Genomic DNA, 21,949 nt, shown 5'->3' with positions numbered 1-21,949 from the left:
TGTAGATACCAGGAGGGACTGTATGTAATTTCATATGCAGAATGACAGACTATCTTGAGGCTGGAGGTTGGGTAGGAGTGGGAGTGCTTCTTTTTGAAGAGGTGACATTTGAGTTAAATACTAAAGGATAAACAGGAATAAGCCATGGGGAGAGCATTCCAAGCAGGGGAATAAACAGTTGTATAGACCCTGAAGTCAGAAAGAATTTGGTGAGTTTTTATTACTAAGGCTATTGCCTCATAATCATACCCCTGCCCCTCCCACAAGTGGAAAACAGTTACTCAGAAAAAAATTTCAGGAGGAAGCTGCAAAGAGGAAAACACAAGAACTGGTTAGAACCATCTAGGCCCAAGATTTGACTTCCAGTGGATCTTGAGCCTCATTGTATACTCATTGTAATATATTAGCATGCCAAATGATGAACCCACCAGCACCATGACAATTGATGATTGCCATGACAACAACCAGAAAAACCCATAGAAGGACTGAAAAAGAGTGTTGGATCAGTTGCAGGTCAAAACCACTCATGACTATTCCATCCCCCTTTCCAAATCCCTCCCTTTTACCTCTACCCTTCTATATATTTGATGTCTATGCCTGAATAGGGTTGACAAGTTGATTTGTGAACGAGGTTCCCATTTCTCCATTCTTTGGCCACTGAGTAAAGCTCTTGCTGTTCCAGTCTCAGCATTGGTTTTGTTACTGGCTCCAGGAATCCAGTTGGGAAAAGAACCTCCCTGACAGCGACAGGGGGTCTCTTTGGGGCTAGGACCTCAGTGAGGTCCAGTCCACCAATTCAGTAACATTTGCCTAGCATGGCTGTAGCATAGTGAGCAGGGGGAAGTGATCAGGACAGAAATAAAGGTAGAAGTCAGATGGTGCAGGGCCTTCTGGACTGTGGTAGAGTTTTAATTTTATTTTAAGTGCAATGGGAAATGATTGAAGAGTTTTTAAGCAGGGGAACGATGTGATTTGACTTTGTATGTGTATGATAAAACGAATACATAACATAAAATGTACCATTTTAACCTTTTTTAAGTGTACAGTTCAATGACATTAAGTACATTCACATTCTTGTGCAACGATTACTGCTGTACATCTCCGGAACTTTTTCTTCATCCCAGAGTGAAGCTCTACTCTAAACTTTAAACTGTAATTCTCCATTCTCTCACCTTCCCAGCCCCTGGTAACTATCATTCTACTTTCTGTCTCTGGATCTAATTATTCTAGGTACCTATATAAGTGGAATCATGCATTATTTGTCTTTTTGTGTCTGGCTTCTTTAATTTAGTATAATATCTTTAAGGTTCATCCATGTTGTAGCTTAGATCAGAATTTATTCCCTTTTAAAGCTGAATAATACTCCATTGTATGTATATACCACATTTTGACTGTTCGTTGATAAATACTTGTGTTGTTTCCACCTTGCAGTGCTGCAGTAAACATGGGTGTACAAGTATCTCTTTGAGTCCCCGCTTTCAGTTCTTTTGTTATTATACCCAGAAGTAGAATAGCTGGCCAAATGGTAATTCTGTGTTTAATTTTTTAAGGAACTATCATACTATTTTCCACAGCACCTGCACCATTTTACGTTTTTACAGCACTGCCCAAAAGTTTCAATTTCTCCCCATCTGCACTGACACTTTTTTGCCGGGGGCTGGGGGAGGGGGGCTAGGTGGGTGGATAATTGCTGTAGGGGAAGAAAAAAACTTTTTCATCTACCTCCTTAGGTTCATTGCCTGGGCTTTGCAAACTAAACTGACAGAAGATCAATTAACAGAAGACAGGTTTATTTCATATGTAAATAGTGGGCATCACAGAAATGAAATGAAAACTCCAAAGAAACAATTAGTCCTGAGAGCTTATATACCATTTAAACATAGAGCCATAAATGTGGAATTATGACAAGAGAAAGTAAAAGGAGTTTGAGCTTCTGGAGTCAGTAAATTGTGGGCGGGTAAATAAATGGGGGAAACTAATGGAAGATAAGGTTTGTTTTAGTAAAGTGTGTACAGTACAGATTTGTCTCAGCATCAGCTCCCTGTCTCCTGTGATAAGAATGTTTTCACCTTTCTCAGTGGAAATTCATGTCTTGCTTTTAGGTAGAAAGTGGGAGGGCTGGGAACCATTTCTGCATTGGCTATTTCTCAGTTACCTTCCGCTGAAAATAATCCTTATGCTAAAGTGGCATAATTTGTGGCAATCCCATATTCTGATGCCCTTCTGAGCCATTCTAATGGGTGTGAAGTGGTATTTCATTGTGGTTTTAAGTTGCATTTCCCTAATGATTAGCGATTGGAGTATCTTTTCACGTGCTTATTGAAAATTTGCGTATCTCCTCTGGAGAAATTAAAATTATGATTTTTTAAATCATGACTTTCGTTTTGCTCTGAGGAAAATGGCTTGAAGTAGGGTTGGAGAGGAAATTGGGAAACCACTTGAGAAGCAGCCACAGAAATTCACTTGGAGGTAATAGTTCTTGGACCGCACTCTGCTGCCCTCCGTCAGATCCAGTACTCCACAGCTGCTTCATTTTAAGGGGTCTTCTCTCCTTAATTCTTCTACCTTTGGGCCATGGGGAGTGTAATTCCTTTTGTAATTTCTGCAATTGGGTGAGTTCTTTACCCTGGGAATCCTAAAAATATTCAGGAGTTTATCTAAGGTCAAAATAATACTGATGATGAAGAGTGATAATGATTTTATTTTTGCCTTTAAAAACTCTCCAGTTGTTACTTGGGACAGATTTGAAGTTTTATCTTTGCTGTTCCCAAGACAAACCCTTTTCATAGTAAATATTTTACTCATCTCTACAGAAAAATATCTAAGAAACACAAGCAAGTTACAAAGTAATTAAATTTCTTACTGTAGTAGTCCCTGTAAAAGTTCCTGACTTCCCTCTGAAATGGTCTGTTTTGATTTTGTGAGGGCAGTTCTGAGCACATTCCGTATAGAGTCAAGGCTATGAAGACCTTTGGTGAAGGCCTCTTTTCTGAATTTGATGGTACAATTAGGTAATATATAGTCAATATAGAGCAATAAAGGTCTCAATGTTTGCAGCTTAGATATTTGGGTCCTTCACACTGAGAAACACCAGTTTTAAACTAGGCCTCCTCTTCCCTGGGATTTATTGCTTTGGGGGCACATCCTCCTCAGTATGCTTCTGCCTTGTCCACTACGAGTGTTTTCTCTCTGTGTCCCCATTTAAGCAAAGTTCGTGTTCATGATGGTGAGCAGCCTATCATCCTTAAGCTTGTACCTCCTTGGAAGGATTTTCCTCTTATGGATTAGGCTCCCTAGGTTTGACTGTTGTCCTCCACTAGCCAGCCCCACCTCCTTCCCTGTGAATCTCCTGTTCTCTGCCTAATGTCATTTATAGTTTGGGATTTGTCACTTTTGTGGAGCTTTGTAAAATCTAGGGGTTCTAATAGGGCTGAGTTTAAGGATCTTTTTAAAGGAAAGGACAGATCCTGAATGGAGATACAGATTCTGAATTTGTGGACTTGCAGCTCTTGCCAAAGTTTAGACAAGTGAAGTCAGTGGGCCTAGGTAAAAATCTTAGGCAGGGCAACCTCTCAGAGCCTTAATTTGATCATCTTTAATGTGAGAATAACAACATTTTTCTTTGGGGGTTATGCAAATGTTAAGTGAAATAACCCTTGTGAAGTGTCTGTTTCAGAGTTGGGCACATGGTAAGAGCTCAGTTCACTGCTGCGGTTTCTGCTGCTGCTGTTTTATTGCCATTGCTGTAAAAGAGGGGCGGTGGTTAAGAGCCTGAGCTTTGAATCCTCTACCTCTATCCAGTTGTATGACCTTGGGCAGGTTATTTAATGTCTTTGCCTCAATTTTTTTCACTGAGGAGAATATGGGGTGTTCTGAAGATTAAGTTAATTCATGTAAGGAGTATAGAACAGAATCTTGTACAAAGTAAGTGATCATAGTAATGGTTGTTGCTGTTATTTAACTGAAGTGTACCCTCTTTGCCTCTGGTTTCAAGTTTCTTCCTTTTTGGCCTTGCATGTGTGTAGTAACATAGAACCTTCTAAGCGGTCATTTTAACTTTCCTTTGCCAAAGTACCTTACACATCTGTATTCTCAGTTATCTGGTGATGTCACTTTTCTGGCTTTATTATCACACCAGCTTTAGAACCCTGTTGTGACTGCTGCAGGACAGATTCCCAGCTGTTCTTTCCACGGGGTGCTAAGTCAGATGACGTAGCACACAGGTCAAACTTGAAAAGACATAGGAGCCTGTAAAGATTTATAAAGGAAGAATAAATTTAACATACAGGTGTAAAAGACTTCTAACATTTTGTTTGGGAATCCAGAATTTCTACTTTCTGAACTTAAATGTAAAATCTCCGTAGAAAAAATACTAGGTAATGTTTATCTTAACTTTGCTAAGCAAAGTTTAGTAATCCAGTATTGATATTAATGCTATTGTTTCAATAAGACCCGAAGTAGAAGAAAATGAGTTTATTCCTGATTTTTAATGCAGTTATTACTTTACCGCAGTAATTAACATACCCAGTTAGTGGTATAGTCATGCTTGTAGTAAGGTTTGTCAGGATGGGTACACTTCAACAAGGGTAGATGGCTGTTCTTCAAACCTGGAGCTCCAGGATTTATTAGATGTGTATCAGGGACTGGGTAGCAGGGTGGGGAAAAGGAAGAGTGGGAGTTTTCTGAAGAGCAGTTGTCAAGGCAGAAGAAGATCCCCCACTAACACATACTTCAAAACACACGCATCTACTAGGGAAGCTTTGTATGTGTTTTGTATCTTGATACTTTGCATAAGATTATTAAAAACGATTTTCTTATTTTACTTAGAAGAAGGTTTGAAAACACCTGTGCTAGAAAGCAAATTTCTAGGGCAGAGCCGTAGTTTCCCAGCTACCTAGTGTATATGCTGGCTCAGTTAATATCTGCTGAAAGTGATCAAATGCTCCGCAGAGTTTATTGATACTGTATTCATTTCTAGTCTTATCCTCAGACTAGACTTTATTAGTTCAGTTATGTGATTATATCCTTCTAAAGGGGTTAAAATGTTTTATTTGCCCATACTACCACAGGAAGTTAAACAGTTCTTAAGGATTATTTTCATTAAGCTGTGAAATGCACTTTTTGACTCCAGGTGTATTTCTATCTAAAGAATTTTACTTCATTAGGCATAATTGAAGAGTTTTCTTCACTGGAAACTTTGGTAATTCATGTACATTATTACTGTCCAGGTGTTTGAAGATTCCATGACTGTCATCACCTTTCTGTTTTTTAAAAAAAAATTAAGTATAGCCTTTCATTTTTTCCTTAAATTATAAAAATACATACTTGCATCATTTAAAATTTAGAATTCTAAATTTGGAAATATAAAAAAATTTGAGCACTTGTCTGGCATAAACCTAAAAGTATAAATTAGAAATTGTAACTAATTTTTCATCTTAGGTTGGATGCTTCTTAAGATTATCCCATTGCCATTAGCAGTATTTTGTAGTGACATTTCAAATATTGACACACTTATATATATTGAGGGATTTTTTTAAAGTCAGATAGCCATTTTGATTTTCCAGTCTGTTTCACCTTTCCTCATTTCTCACTTGCATTTTGGCATCAACTTTTTTTTTTTTTAAAGAGAAGGAGGAATAATAATTTTCAGACATTTAGGTTAGTAACCTATATTTGAGTAGACTGAGATCTCCTATAAATCTTATTATATGTCTATATTGCAGATGGCAAGAAGTCATTCAAGAAGTCATGGTGGCCTTTCTTTCAGATAGTTTTAATGAATTGACATTTTATTTCTAGTTTAAATTTTTGAAGAGCTATGTAAATGAAGCTGATAAAAGACCTGGAAGCTTTAGTGGTGGAGAAAGTTATTGAAGTTCCAAATCAAAATTGTTTATAGAATATCTCCTTAAATCTATCACTGTCTATTCTGTTACTGATATAGGTTAAGACTAATCACCTTTTTTCTTCTCAATTTTACAGAGTTGTTTGAGAGTTGGAGGCAACCTTGCTGAAGATGAAGAATATACAGTATTAGAGGAGATTTTTTCTTTTTTCTTTCAACAATCTTGATTATTTGGTGGCTTGCCTCTAGTTACCATTTTTCAGTTGAGTCTGTTTGCTTCATCAGAAATGATTTTTACAATCTCAAGAAAAAATATGTCCCAGAAATTGAGTTTACTGTTGCTTATATTTGGACTCATTTGGGGATTGATGTTACTGCACTATACTTTTCAACAACCAAGACATCAAAGCAGTGTCAAGTTACGTGAACAAATACTAGATTTAAGCAAAAGATATGTTAAAGCTCTAGCAGAGGAAAATAAGAACACAGTGGATGTCGAGAATGGCGCTTCTATGGCAGGATATGGTAAGATAACTGTAGAATTTCCTAGTTTTCTCCTTTTATCCCATTTTAAAGATAGTCATGGAAATCCAACTCACTACTTCATGCATAGGTCTTCAGAGTAATTTTTTCTTGACTTTTTATTATGAAAAATTTCAAATTGACTGAAAAATAGAAATATGATAAATAGCCATATGTCCATCACCTCCATTTTAACAATTATTAACATTTTGCAACATTTGTCTAATTTTAAAGACTACTGAAATTATAGAAATTGTGACATTTCACTGCTAGATATTTCCATATCTGTTTCTAAAATAATTACCTTTTTCTACATAATTATAATACTGTTATCATCCTTAGTTCAAATTTACACTTTCCTCATTATCTATTGTATAACATTTTTTAATTTCCTGAGAAGTAGCATTTGCCTGTATCTCTAGTGTTGTTGCCATTTTTCCTTTCACATCCTCATTCCTTCTGTGTTTTAAGTTCCTTGTGATGCCATGTTCTCTCTTGTCTTTTAAGACTTAGAGAAAGAGAACACTTTGTGTACATATGAGTTGTGGATATTTTTTCTATTTCAGTGATTTCTTTAAAAAATTGAAATTATACATGTATCCATTTAAAGAATCAAAATGTGTTATAATTCTTAAGAAAGGGCAGTTCTTTCCCTCCACAACAGTCCTCAAATTTCCCATTCCTTTGAGCCAGCCATTTAAAATTATTTAATCTGGTTTATTTGTTGATTACCTCCATATCTCTAAATAACATGTTCTATGAGCTACTTCTTGATTTTTCAGTTATAGAAATTATCTGTTAATATCCCACTGTGCAAGGTAGGGGTTCAGTTTTCTTCCTTACCCAGAATTGCATCCCACCCACCCCAAGCTGCATTCACACACACACGTGTTTCTTGGCCTGCCAATTTCCCATTGTAATTTTTGTTAGAACAGTGTTCATTCTTTGCATTATTACAACTGTGTCGATGGTATTTATTACTGAACCTTGTAGTACATTATAATTACTTTTCCTTTTCTGTACAACTGTTTTTTCCCCTCTAGAATAAGTTTTGATTTTTGTTTCTTTGCCTAGTTTTCTAGCCCAGCTCCCCAACAGCTGTTTAAATTTCTTTTCGGTATATTCAGACACATTAGGTATTTCATCACTTTCTTTATCTTGAAGAGCCTTTGGATATTTGCTCTGGTCTGGACGGTTTCCTCTCTAGACCTATAGTGGTGAGTAGTTCTAGAATCTCACTCCACCCTCATCCTCTGGACGCCCTTTACCTCTCTCGTGTTGTATCTCCTGTTTCTTAGATTCCTGTGGCTTTCTCTTTATTGGTCAAATTCTCATTTTAGGGGAACAGATCCTCTGGAAGTTTCCTCAGAAAGATACAAAGGAGATAAAAGTTTTGAGTTCCTGCATACCCCCTTACCTTCATGCTTAACTCACAGTTTGAGTATGGAATCCTAGTTTGGGAGTAGTTTTCCCTTGGAATTCAAAGACTTTGGTCTTTTTTTCCTCCTCCTTAGCTTCCAGGGTTCTTTTGAGAATCTGATGCTGTTAAGATTCTTCATCCTTTCTATGTGGCCTATTTTGGGGAAGCTTGTAAGATCTTTGTCCCATACTGTTCTGAAATTTCTTGATGATGTGCTTGGGAATGGATTTTTTTCATATATGTGCTGGCACCTCCATTGGGCACTTTAATCCTGACATTTATGTCCTTCAATTCTGGGATATTTTTCTGGGAATAATAATTTTAGTTCTTCCTCCTCTTTGTTTTCATTTTTTCTTTCTGGAATTCTGTTACTCAGTATTGGGCCCTCTGAACTGGTCCTCTAATTTCCCTTTATTGACTCTCCTAGTTTCCATCTCTTTGTCTTTTTGCTTTATTTTTTGAGATATTTCCTCAGCTTTATTTTCAGTTCTATATGGAATTTTTCACTTTGTCTCTCACATTTTTAACATCTAAGAGCTCTGTTTTGTTATTTCTTTAAGGGTATCAGTGATAGCTTTTCTGAAGTGTTCTTATGTTTCTTCCAAATATGTTTGGTGATCCTTAAGGCTTTTTTTTTTTTTTTTTTTTTTTAAGAGTGAGACACTGAAAGCTTGATAGATAGGGAGTGCTGAGTTGTTGGGTGTTATTTACTGTAAGATGATCTGGCTGGGATGTTTCCTTGGGGGAGTGTCCCTAATATTTGTGATGACTTCTGATACTAACTTCTTGGAATTAGGCTAAATTTCACAGATTAAGGGCATAATCTTCTATAATACTGTCCTTACTTCAGACAGTAGCCATAAGTTTGGGTGTTTCTAGGCCACTCCCACTGTTGAACAGCTGGCTACAAACTCAGGGGCCTTTGCTGCCCTTCAGGTAAATAATTCATTAGATCAGCTCACGGAACCCACTGAAAGTTTTATTATAGCAAAAAGAAAATCAGAACTAGTCAAAAGGAGAGACACACAAGGCAGGGTCTGAGAGGGTTCCAAGATGCAAAGTTTCTGTTGTCTTCTCCTCATGGAATCAGGGCACATTGCCCTCCTGGCATATCAGTATGTGACAATAGTAAAAGTGTTTCCAACTAGGGAAGCTCACCCAGACTTTGATGTCCAGAGTTTTTATTGGGGTTTCATTTTGTAGGTATGAGTGACTGAATCATTGGCCACATGGTTGAACTCATTTTCCAGGTCTTCTGTCTTTGCTGACTGAAAAGCCCTAACCGTCTAATCATAGGGTTGGTCTTTCTGGCATGGCTAGCCCCCATTCTGAGTCATCTCAGCACAAACTATCTAGGGGCCCACTCTGAATCCCCTTTTAATATAAACGTTCAGGTGTGGCCCCAGGGGCCCACCATGAATAACAATGACACTCCTGTCACTCAGGGAATTCTGAGCATTAATTTTATTTAAAAAATTTTTTTCTTTTTAGTGGAGATACTGGGGATTGAACCCAGGACCTTGTGTATGCTAAGCATGTACTCTACCACTGAGCTATTTCCCTCCCCCAATTCCCAGCATTTAGAGGCTCCCTCCTAGGAACCTGAGACAAAGGGCAGCCAAATTCTTTATTATATAGTATCAGTGTCTGTTTCTTTCATGTATTCCAGTATAAGTGTATTTAGGTCTTTTCTCTTGAGCTGTTCAGATTTCCTAGAGAAGGACTTAGAATCTCTTGCTGAACGTACAGGCCTCCAAGTATTCTGGGATCTGAATGAGAGGAAAAGGGTTCTGGGAGGAAGAGTAGCCTCAGCACTCACTATGTGAACTTTCACTTACTCCCCCAGTTTTCAGTTTGGTACCCAGGCCCTCAACTGCTTTACTGGCTTCTAAAAATATAGCTCAACCCCCCCCACCCCCCAAAAAACACACACAAAAATACAGCTCAGATTTTCTGCAGTGGAGGTGGGGCTGTTACCCAGTTTTGGAGAGGTAAAGAGAATGTAGGAGTCAGATTGCTTCACAGGTAAATCTTCACCCAATCCTTCTGATTTTGGTCCCTTTTTCACCCATATTTTCATTGGTACCTGGTGCAACAATTCCTTGGCCTTTTAAGGGTGGGTTTCTGTGGAGAAAAATGAATTGCTTTTTGGTTTTTCATATTTCTCTTTTAAGATCCAAATTTTTCAACTCTGCTCAGTCAGTTAACACTCATCCATCTGCTTTCCAGCTTCTGGAGTTTTGTTGCTGTTGTCTTCTCTCTTGTTACCTTTGGCCTCACGGATTTATGCTTAAAAAGAAAAAGGAAAAGAGAAAAGCACCTTTACTATTTTGGTGGGGTAACCAGAGTCAGCAGAGGTTAAATACCTTTGTTCAGTTTACCATCTTTATCTGGGAATGCCCTGGACACTTACTATTTTTTCCTCTCCTCCTTATAGTGGTCTTTATGAAGTGATGAGGGTTAGTCTGCATTTGCTCTTGGGGATCCAGTTTAGAGGACTAGAGATGAAGGAGTTGGTATAAACGGAGTTGGAGGTACTTGCACGTAAAGACAGTTATATTGCTTTGCATTCTGGTTAGTCAGAGGACACAGAGGACACAATGAAGAAGCAGTTCTTTTGGAATAAGAGAAATACTTGAAAATTCCTTCTACTTGAGTGAAATAACTGATACTTTAAAAGGTAGCCATCTGCTGTGCTGCCCAGCTGTGTGGAACAACTCACTTTTAAAAGCAAACATGAAAATTAAAGAGTTTGAGATTTGTAGATACTAACTACTATATATAAAATAGATAAACAACAAGGTCCTACTGTATAGCACAAGGAACTATATTCAATATCTTGTAATAACCTACAATGAAAAAGTATATACATATATATATATAATATATAATATATATATAATTGAATCACTGTGCTGTACACCAGAAACTAATGAAACATTGTAAATCAACTTTACTTAAATTTTTAAAAAAGCAAAAATGAGACACCTACACATGGTATTTTATAAACTGTATTTTAAAATTTAATATCTGATAGAGATACTTCTATGTCCATGAATATATGCCTGTATCACTTAATGGCCACATAGTATTTAACCAATTCTCTGAAATGTTTTTTACTTATTTCTGGTTATTAAAAATTTATTATAAGCATTCAAATATTATAGAAATATACAACATAGATAAGTAGAACACAGAAAATGTCAGTTATTTGGCATGTATCAGGGGTAGCATATTTTTTCTTATAGGGCTAAATAGTAAATATTTTCAGCTTTGTGGATCGTATGATCTTCTTTGCAATAGCATGTCTATGTTCCAGTAAAACTTTTTCACAAGCACAAGCAGCCAGATAGTTTGCCACCCATGGTCCAGCACATTGTTTTATTTTGAACAAAAATAGGCTTGTACTGTGGATACTAGTTTGCCAGTTACTTGTTTTCACTTAATTGTAGATATCCTTCCATGTTATTACAGGTAGGTCTGTCTCATCCTTTGTAATGACTTAATATTGTTTCATTTTATAAATTGTTTTCCCACTTTTTGTGTAGTGATGGGTAATTTTTTGGTAACCTTGTGTGTTTGATTTAATGCTGCAGTGTATGTGTGTATGTATATGAAATATGTATGAGTAATAAATGTGTGGTTATTTCATGTTTTTATGAATGTTTCAGAAGGGTAGATTTCCTAGAAGTAGAATTTTTTGGTCAAGGATATGCATGTTAAATGTAATAATAGGCACTTGTCAGGTTGCCCTCCAGGGTGGCTCTGCCAGTATACATTCCTACTGCCACCTTCCCACCAGTGAGAAAGCACCGGTTTCTCTACACTGTGCCAATTCTGTTGAATTTTAAATGGCATCTAATTGTTTGCTTTTGCATTTCTTTGCTTATGGGAGAGGTTGAAACATTTTCTTGTTTGTTGGCTATTTGTATTTCTTGTATGTATGAGAGTGTATCCTTTGTCAGTTTTTCTGGGAAATTTATTAAGTGACTGATTCTTTATAAAGACACTCATACTGTCATTTATATGTTGCAGATGTTTTCCTTTCGTTTTTCAGTTCTCAAATAACTTGGTATATTGTTTTTAAAAATTTATGTAGTAAAATGTGTTCATTTTTTATGGTTTAGTTTTATGCTTAAAATGTTTTTTCCAAAACTTATATATTTAAAATAGACTTTATTCTTTTAGAGCAGTTTCGTGTTCACAACAGAATTGAGCAGAAAATAGAATTCCCACATAGCCCTTCCCACCCACACATATATACTCCCCTACCTTCAACATCCCTCATCAGTGTGGCGTATTTGGTACAATCAGTGAACCAACATGGGCACATTATTACCAACCAAAGTCCATAGTTTACATTATTAGGATTTACTCTTGATGTTGTACATTCTATGGGTTTTGACAAATGCATAATGACATGTAGCCACTATAGTATCATACAGAATAATTTCATTGCCCTAAAAATCCCTTGCGCTCCATCTGTTCATTCCTCCCTCCCTCCCTCTCCCCAAACCCCTGAAAACTACGATCTTTTTATTGTTTCTGTAGCTGTGCCTTTTCCAGAATGTCATTTGATTGGAACTGTACAGTTTGTAGCCTTTTCAAACTGGCTTCTTTCATTTAGTAATATGTCTTTAAAGTTTCTTCTATGTCTTTCATGGCTTGATAGATCTTTTTTTTTTAATAGCACATATATTTTTTAATTTACATATATGTACTGTTCATTGTTTCTAAGAACATTTAGAGCTTTAGCTTTTTGAACTTACATAGTTATCAAAGGAATAAAGCCAACCACAAAGTAAGAATTAACTCAAAAAGATATATACACCCTGCTATTAACAGCAACATTATTTATAAGTGCAAAAATATGGAAGTATCCCAAGCGCACATCAATAGTTGAATAGATAATGGCGATGCAGCATGTGTGTGGGTGTGTGTGTGTAAATAAATAAATATGTGTAATGGAATACAACTCACCCATAAAAAAGAAGGATATTTTGCCATTTGTGGCCCTTCATTCACTTTTTTTTTTTTTAACTTCAAAAACCAGAATTTTATAACTGGCAGAGACATTTCCATTACATCAAAAACAACAGAATACCTAGAAATAAACTTAACCAAGGAGGTTACCTATACTCTGAAAACCAAAATGACACAAAGAAATGGAAAGATTTCTTGTGCCCTTGGATTGGAAGAATCAACACTATCAAAATGGCCACACTACCCAAAGCAATCCACAGATCCAAAGCATCCCCCATCAAAAAACTTTTATTCTAATATTTGTTTGTTTACATTTAATTCTGTAATATATTTGAGATTTCTGGTGCAAGCAGTAAGAGATGCAGGTTCTTTTTTCCAAATTAGATAGTTACTTATTCCAGTTTGATTATTTGAATTCTGTTCTTTGCTCCATTAATTTGAAATAGCAGTATAAGCTACAATAAGATGAGAATTTCACAGGTTCTGGAGAACTTGAACCTTGAGCCATCTGTAGAAACTGTTTAGCCTCTCCTTGCTATACAAAAAAGCTAGTCAGTCAAAAATATTTACTGAATGGCCTTCCTTTGAGCTATTAACCTATTTTTCCAGTTGGTAAAATAAGCATAAACTAATATATATATTTTTAATGCTAGTCTTCAGTGAGTTGTTACTATTGCAAAGGCCATGGACAGATCAGTTCAACTTTATAGAGTACTGTCTGTAAAGTTTGAGCAGTAGCTTGTGCTTTCTATTTAACATGTAATCGTTTCTAACTGCCTTATGTCTTATTCTCAACATTCCTAGTCTTATCTGACTATGAAGACTTTTGTTTCTTCCTGTGTAACATTCTCTCTTTTGGATTCTGGGATTTGCCTAGAACAATAAGGGGTTCTTGCTCTGAGCCTCCCAGTGACTGTTACAGAACAGTGTGCAGTTGATATGTGGTTTCCTACATGTGAATCTACAGCAACCCCAGTCTTATCACCTCAGGCTTTTCCACCCAAAGACTGGCTCTGCTTTCTTTTAAGAGTTTTGGTTTTGCTATCTACCATTGTTGTTGGACACTTTGAGGAAATGGACTCCACGAGTACTTTAGGAGAATTGGAGAACAGTTTAATATTAATATATAAATGCTGTTCTGAAAATTAGGTTACATAGTTGTTCTTCCATGCATATCTACCAGAAATTCCCTTTAGAAACTGAGGTTGAAATTTCTTACTTTAATCAGCTTTTCAAATATTATATAATTAATGAATGGAAACTGTTGTAAACATTTTCAGAACACAAGATGCTGGAGAATATCTTTTATGCTCGAAGAAAGCCAGTTTTTAAAAGTTTTCTAAACTGGTGACTTGGAGAAGATGGAGATCCATCTTTTCCCTGTTCCTAAGCTATTCGTCTTTCCCTGTTCTTCCTATCTAAGTACAACTGAAAACCGTGGACATTTTATATAAAACAACCATAAAAATCTAGATGAGAAAGACTGGCCAGGGACTGCAGGACCTAAGGAACGACACAGTGGTATATTCTCTGGGTTTTCTTTTTACCAAATATATTCCAGACTTGGAGCTGAAGAAGCCAGCAACCTAGAAATGCCACCAGGCACAGACCAAAAAAACCCCAGTGGAAGCCTGTTCTCCCTAGCCAAGGAAGGGATAGCCTAGCAAGACAAAAAAACTTCTTTTTTCTTTTGTTCAGCCAAACGCCACAGAAAAAAACCATGACTGACTGTATCACCACCCACATGACCAAAGGCCAAGGGAGGAGCATAGACTTCCATTCTTGCGACCGAGTGTCCAAACTCCCTCTCGCCCCCATGGTACCAGTGGAGACCACATGAGGAGCCAGGACTTTCAGCCCTACATGGCAGTAATGAGGTGCCCATATCCTTCCCTCTGGAGTGATGTCAGGGAAGTCCTAGTGGAGAATCAAGACTTTCACCATTGTCCAGTGGTGAGGAGCCATACCCGTCACAATGTCAGTGAAGAGTATGTGGGAACCTGGAACTCCTACCTCCATCCAGCAGTGATGAGAAGCTCGTCACCCTCAGGTAACAATGGAGGCTAAGTGGGGAGCCTAGAGTTCTGCCTCCCGCTGGCAGTAACAAGATAGCACCCTTCTGCCCTGCCACAGTGGTATCAGAGAAAACCACCTAAACAGGAGGTTTAAATAAGATGAAGACTTTCATTACAGAATATGTAAATGTCTAGGTTCAAATATAAATCACTTGTCATACCAAGAACCTGGAAAATCTCAAACTGAATGAAAAAAGAAATCAATGACAGATGTTAGAATTGTCTGAAAAAGATTTTAAAACAGGGTTAAAAATGCTTCAATGAGGAATTAATGAACACAAAGAAAATGAAAGAACAGAAAGCCTCAATAAAGAAATAGAAAGTCTTAGCAGATAAATAGAACATATAAAGAAAAACCAAATGGAAAATTTTGAACTGAAAAATTGAAATAAAAAGTGTGAGTCAGCAGATTGACTCAAAAGTAGAAAGAAGAGGACTGAGGAAAGAAATCAGTGAACTGGAATATAGAACAATGTAATTACCCAATCTGAACAACAGAGAGGAAAAAGACTTAAAAACAAAAACACCCAGTGCTTTAGGTACCTGTGGACTATTACAAAAGATGTAACATTTGTGTCATTAGCGTTTTGAAAGGAGAGGAGAATTAGGGCAGAGCTGGGAAAGTACTCAAGAAGATAATGGCCACAAATTTCCCAAATTTGGCAAGAAACATATACTTTAGATTCAAGAAGCTGAGTGAACTCTTAAGTAGGATAAGTCCAAAAAATCCCATGCCAAGATGCATCATAATTAAACTTTTGGAAATTTAAAGAGCAGCTAGGAAGAAAAAATCTTAAAAGCAACTAGATAAAAATGACACTCTACTTATAGTGAGAAAACAATTCAAATGACAGTGGATTTCTCGTCAGAAACCATCAAGGCCAGAAAGCAGTGGCAAGTTTTGTTTTAAATGCTCAAAGGAAAAAAACAATCCAGAATTCTATACCAAGTGAAAATACCTCTCTGGAATGAAGAGAAACCAAAGATATTCTTAGATGAAGGAAGAAGAATTTGTCACCAGCAGACCTACCCTAACATGGCTAAAGGGAATTCCCTCAGAAAAGAAACGATAAAAGGAGGAACCTTGGAACTATCAGGAAGGAAAGAAGAACACAGTAAATAAAAATTAGGGCAGTTCAGTAGATTCCCTTTTCTTGAGTTTTCTAAACTATGATGGTTGAAGCATAAATTATAAAACCGCCTGATGTGATTCTAAATGTATATAGAGGAAGTATTTAAGGCAATGTATTATAAATGAAGGTAGTGTAAAAGAATGGTGTATTAGCGTTTTCCATAGAAACAGAGGAGGGAGGGGGGAGGGTGTAGCTCAATTGGGGGAGGGTGTAGCTCAATTGGTAAAGTGCATGCTTAGCATGCATGAGGTCCTGGGTTCAATCCCCAGTACCTCCTCCAAAAATAAATAAACCTGATTACCTCCCCCATCCCTCAGCCAAAATAAAATAATTAAATAATATGATGATAAATAAATTAAAAATATTAAAAAAAAAAAGAAACAGGAGGAAGAAGGAGAGGTGGACTTTAAATAGGTAAATCCACAATTACAGTTGAGAATTTAAACACCTCCCCTCTCAGGAATAGAACTAGACAAAATCTGCAAAGATACGGAAGATCTGAAGGATACAACCTAGTCAGTTGAATCTTATTTACATATATTGAAGCTCTTACGACGTTTTTTTAAGAGTCCATGGAACATTCACCAAAATAGATCATACTCTGGCCCATAAAACTAATCTCAACAAATTGAAAAGAACTGAAACCACAGAGTATATTCTGTGACTGTATTGAACTCAAACTAGAAATTAGTAACAGCAATAGCAGGATAATCTCCAAATAATTAGAAACTGAGTAACACACTTCCAAATAATCTATAAGTCAAAGAGGAAGTCTCAAGGGAAATTTAAAAAAATTCACTGACCTGAATGAAAATGAAAATACAACATAAAAATTGTGGGACACAGCTAAAGCATGCTGAGAGGGAAGTTTAGAGCACTAAGTGCATACATTAGAAAAGAGGAAGTCTTAAACCCATAATCTAAGCTCCCACCTCAAGAGCCTAAAAAAAGAAGAGCAAAACAAACCCAGAGCAAAGCAGAAGGAAGGACATGCTCAAGTACAGAAATCAATGAAATGGAAAGAAAAACAGTAGAGAAAATCAATGAAACAAACAGCTTGTCCTTTGAAAGGGTGAAAAAAACTGACAAACTTCTAGCAGGACCAACTGAAAAAGAGAAAAGATAACATTTTCAGTATCAGGAATGAAAAAGTGAGTATCACTATAGACCCTGCAGATATCAAAGCATAAGGAGGGAGTACTATGAACAGCTCTCATGTACTTATGTGAAATGGGTCAGTTCCTTGAAAACTACAGACTACCACAGGACTCACCCAGTATGGAGTAGATAATTTGAATAGCCCTATACAGGCAGACCTCAGAAATACTTGGTTCCAGGCCACTGCAATAAAGCAAGTCATGCAACATTTTTGGTTTCCCAGTGCATATAAAAGTTACGCATACATTATATAGTCTATTAAATGTGTAATAGCATATGTCTAAAAAACCAAATATAAACACCTTAATTAAAAAATACTTTATTGTTAAATTTGCTCACCATCATCTGAGCCATCATTGAGTTATAAATGTTTTGCTGATGGAGGGTCTTTTCTCCACGTCAGTCGCTTCTGACTGATCAGGGTGGTGGTTGCTGAAGGTTGGAATGGCTGTGGCAATTTCCTAAAATAAGACAACAGTGAAGTTTGCCGCATCAGTTGACTCTTTCATGAGTGATTCCTCTGTAGCATGCAGTGCTGTTTGATAGCATTTTACCCACAGTAGGACTTTTCAAAATTAGAGAAAATCTTCATACTCTGCTGCTGCTTCATCAGTTAAGTTTATGTAATATTCTAAATTATTATTATTAATAATTCTTCTTATTATTTTTTGGTCATTTCAACAACCTTCACAGCCATTGGGGGACATTGCAGGCTGGTGCGCAGGCAGGAAAAGAATTTACCAGAGACGGAAAAGTTTAATAGCTACGCTGCTATAGGCAACAGTGGGCCACACAGACACACCGAGGGTGAACATGCAGGGTCTTGTGTTGAGGAAGGGGCAATGAACACGGATAGGGGAACAAAGTTTTGATGGGCTGTAAGTGAGGTAGGGGGCTTTGGTGTACAGGAGGATAGTTGGACTTACGACTCCAATAAGATGGAGACATGGGGTGAGACAAGCAGGGTAGTGGGATTTATGACTCCAGTAAGGAGGAAATGTGGGCTGAGACGTCAGCCTGAGCTACAGTGAGGTTAGCCGTGTTTCAGGGCTATTAATTCTGCTAGGGCAAACACATATCAGAAAAGGGTGTATTTTGTTATTTTGAGGGATCAGAGGCAGACATCTGAGAGCCCAGGAATGGGGATCGCAGAGCCTTGGCAGACACCAGTTCGCACCACACCAGCATCTTCACCAGGAGTAGATTCTATGTCAGAAAACCACTTTCTTTGCTCATCCATAAGAAGCAACTCATCCGTTAAAGTTTTATCTTGAGATTGCCTCAATTCAGTCACATCTTCAGGCTCCACTTCTAATTCTAGTTCTCTTGCTCTTCCCACCACATCTACCCATCTGGTCACAGGTCACCATAACCAATACAATAATAATGAAAAAGTTTGAAATACTGAAAGAATTACCAAAATGTGACACAGAGACAGGAAGTGAGCAAATGTTGGAAAAATGGTGCCAATAGACTTGCTTGGGACAGGGTTGCCATAAACCATAAGTTTGTGAAAAACGCAGTATTTGCAAAATGCAGTAAAACGAGAGACGTCTGTAAATGTTAGGGAGATTGACTTTATAGTTTAAGTACTCCCAAATCTTCAGGCCCAGATGGTTTCACTGGAGAATTCTATCAGAAATTTAAATAGGAATTAGTTTTAATTCTACACAGTCTTTTCCAGAAAATAAAAGGAAGGAACGCTTCTGAGTTTAGTTATGAAGCTAGTATTATCTTTATACCAAAACCAGGCAAAGGTAGTATAAGTAATAAAAACTATAGACCAACATCCCTCATGAATATAGACGTGAAAATTCTTAAGAGAAACTTAACAGAATTCAACAACATACAAAAAGAATTAAATACCAAGACCAGTGGCATTTATTCCAAGGATACAAGCCTGGTTTAATTTTCAGAAATCAATCAGTGTAATCCATCATAGTAACAGGCTAATGAGAGGGAAGTGGGTGTTATTATAAAAGGGCAACACAGAGATCCCTGTGGTGAAGGAGATATTCTGCATCTTGACTGAATCAGTGTCAGTATTCTGGTTGTATAGTTTTACAAGATACCACTATTGGAGGGAACTGGGTAAAAGGGTACAGGAATTTCTGTATTTGTTACTTCTTAACTATATGTGAATCTACAGTTATCTCAAAATAAGTTATCTACCAATTAAGAAAAAAAAACCCTAAACCAAACCTGTAAAAGGAGTTCTTGTATTCTAGACATATTAAAGGACAGTCTCAGAATTCCTATTAGAAGTGATTTTGTTGTGGCTATTAAAAAGGTAGATTATTTATGATTTGTATCATTTAGTTATGTCTATTTTCTAGCTTTTTGTTTCTCACTTAAAAAAATTAGGCTTATTTTATGTACCTAGGCATTTAATTTGTATTTAAAGTTTGATGGGAACATGTGTCTTGATCTATGCTTGAGGTCTAAACGATGTGCTTGCAATCTTACATTGGAAGGAATAGAAATATTTGGTGAATTGACATGATTTATTCAGCAGTCAGTGGGGAAGGTAGCTGTATTAAAAATGTAAAATATTAAACAATTTACATTTAATTATAGAGTTTATGAGGCTTTTGAAACCATTTTTACCTAACATTTTGCTCTGATATTTAAATTAGTTCATGTTTCTTAGGAAGCATTCTTGTTTTATTGCTAGCTTCATAATAAAACTTTACAGTGGGTAATTTACTTTGATAATTAAGAAGTGACTTCTAATTTTTCTTCCTTGTATAATTAAGCAGATGTTAGTGGTGGTAAAATATTAATTTTAGAAATGTTAATAAAGAAGAGTTTTTGACTTATACTTTAAACACTTATTTTCATCCAGTTGTTTTGCGTTTTACTACAGTTGTATTCCTTTTTTGTGTACACACAGTTATTTTTATATTTGCCTCTCCACATTAAGAATACAAATAACAAAACCTATCAAGATGTAAATAAGAGATAAATCAAGACAGAGACACATAAGTATGGGGTCCACAAAGGCATGTGTACTTGCTGTTTGTCCTGGTCCTTTACCTGGTTGGCTTCAGATTTATTCTTTACCTTTTCTGTGTTCTGTTTTGTATCTCAAGGGAGGGTTATTCCAGTAGATGGCATTTTCTAAGTTCCTAAATCAGCTAACTTCTCCTTGGATTCAGCTTATAGAAAGCATTGGCAGGAGTTTGAAAAGGAGGAGGAAGGGAAAGGCTACGGTATTTTTCTCCCTGTCTGCCTCAGGAGGTGTGTCTCCTTTGTAGCACCAGCTTCGGCCAGACTGCCTCCTTGGCTCTGTTCCACTAGTGTCCTTGGACTTGGGCTCTGGTAACATCACTGCTTTCTCCCTCTGTTCCTTAGGCCTTGGGATGATAATGGCTTCCTGCTGTGCCTCACTGTCCCTGCTTATGTGTAGTGTAGTTTGAATCTTTTTATAGCCAATATCTTTAGTTTATCTAATAGCATTGTAATCTCCTTTTTTTTTGTATTATTATTATTATTACTGTTACTATTTTTTAAAAGTTTCCATTATATCCTCCTTTTGATTTTTGTAAACTGTGAAAGAATTGGGCTAGGTGCTGTTTTCATAGTCTTTATGTTCTTATGTGCTTTTGTATTAGCCTGCCTTTTTTTTCCCCCTTAAACTATTTGATTTCTTCTCCCAGAGTAGGGAAATTTAAAGCTGGAATAGAGCAACCTTAAAGTGATTTATTTCTTAAATCTGACTCTTCACATTAATCTCAACAATGATACCACCTGCTAAACATGAGTCAGACATTCAGCGAATGTTCATTTCAAACTATTTGTTGGCTGTCTACTGTGTGATAAAGCATCAGGCTGGATGAGCTACGTAAAGGTATCATATGGTCTCCACTTTGAAGTTGGTTTTAGGGGTTCTGCACAGGGTCCCCTGGTAGGGAAGGAGTTCATATTGCTTAGCACCTTCAGTGATAGGGCTTTATGGGGAAGTTCTGTGGAATCCCATATAATATAAACATATAATTCCCATAAATATATAGTCCCATGAAATGTAAACATAAAATTATATTCTGAATCTAGAGAAGGGGAAGTTTTGGTATATGCAAATGAATCATTTTGTTTTTTCAGCTAACTGATTTTGTATCATGGAGCAATATAATTAAAACCTCTTAGTCTTCTAAAATACTTTATTAAAATTTATTTTAGAAAATTTTAAAGGATATTTAATGATAATTTAGAACATTGTTAAAGTAAAATCATCATATAGTTGTTTCTGATTAAACCCAACTTTTCCTAAGTGTAACTAATCAATGACTAGGCTGTACCTTTACAATTCATGACACACTTCAGCTTGGTGTCAAACCTCTGAGGGCTTTAGCTTCATATTATGTTAAAATGCTGATAAGCTCTCCTACCCCAGTCTATTTTGTCTAGCCTTCTCTGGCCTAGGTTGCTACTTCTTTGAATATTATATAAGAGGTGGCTGCCAGGAAAAAACAAATACAGTAGTTATCTTTTAGTCTTGTTGCTGAAAGATTTTTGAAAATACTTAGTTTTCTCTTACTTACCAGATACTATTATAACTCTTGATTGAATGGTCTTAGTAAAGAAATGGGTGTATAGCTTAGTGATAGAGCGCTTGCTTAGCAAGCATGAGGTCCTGGGTTTAATCCCCTGTACCTCCATTAAAAAAAAAGGTTAATTTAATGGTAAATGACTATAATTCAATTTTTAAAAAAAAGGATAAAGTTCCTAAAACAAAAAAAAGTCTCCTCTCCTCAGTCTTTTATTTTGAAATTTTTCAATCTACAGAAAATTATATAGTAAACATCATGTATCT

General features: G+C 36.6%; 1 protein-coding gene and 1 long non-coding RNA gene across 9 annotated transcripts in view; one reads left to right on the top strand and one right to left on the bottom strand.

The window, feature by feature from the left end:
• The window catches only part of CCDC126 (coiled-coil domain containing 126), a 56,907-nt gene that overhangs the window by 30,915 nt on the left and 4,043 nt on the right, over positions 1-21,949 (top strand). For all 8 annotated transcript variants that reach the window (XM_064487497.1, XM_064487498.1, XM_064487501.1 and 5 more), the window contains one exon: positions 5,983-6,370. In XM_064487497.1, coding sequence (XP_064343567.1) covers positions 6,133-6,370 — 238 coding nt within the window. In that variant the 5' untranslated portion in view covers positions 5,983-6,132. The remainder of the gene's footprint in view (positions 1-5,982; positions 6,371-21,949) is intronic.
• Positions 8,409-21,949, bottom strand: part of LOC135321684 (uncharacterized) — a 30,264-nt gene continuing 16,723 nt past the window's right edge. Inside the window, exons 4-5 of the long non-coding RNA XR_010381658.1 lie at positions 17,476-17,597; positions 8,409-10,076 (exon numbers count right to left, since the gene is read on the bottom strand). This is a non-coding gene — a long non-coding RNA (uncharacterized LOC135321684). The remainder of the gene's footprint in view (positions 10,077-17,475; positions 17,598-21,949) is intronic.

This window comes from Camelus dromedarius, chromosome 7 (assembly GCF_036321535.1).
Source record: "Camelus dromedarius isolate mCamDro1 chromosome 7, mCamDro1.pat, whole genome shotgun sequence".
In the NCBI taxonomy this organism is placed as follows: Eukaryota; Metazoa; Chordata; class Mammalia; order Artiodactyla; family Camelidae; genus Camelus; species Camelus dromedarius.
Note: the sequence above shows the minus strand (reverse complement) of the source record. Positions and strands in the feature narration are given on the sequence as shown.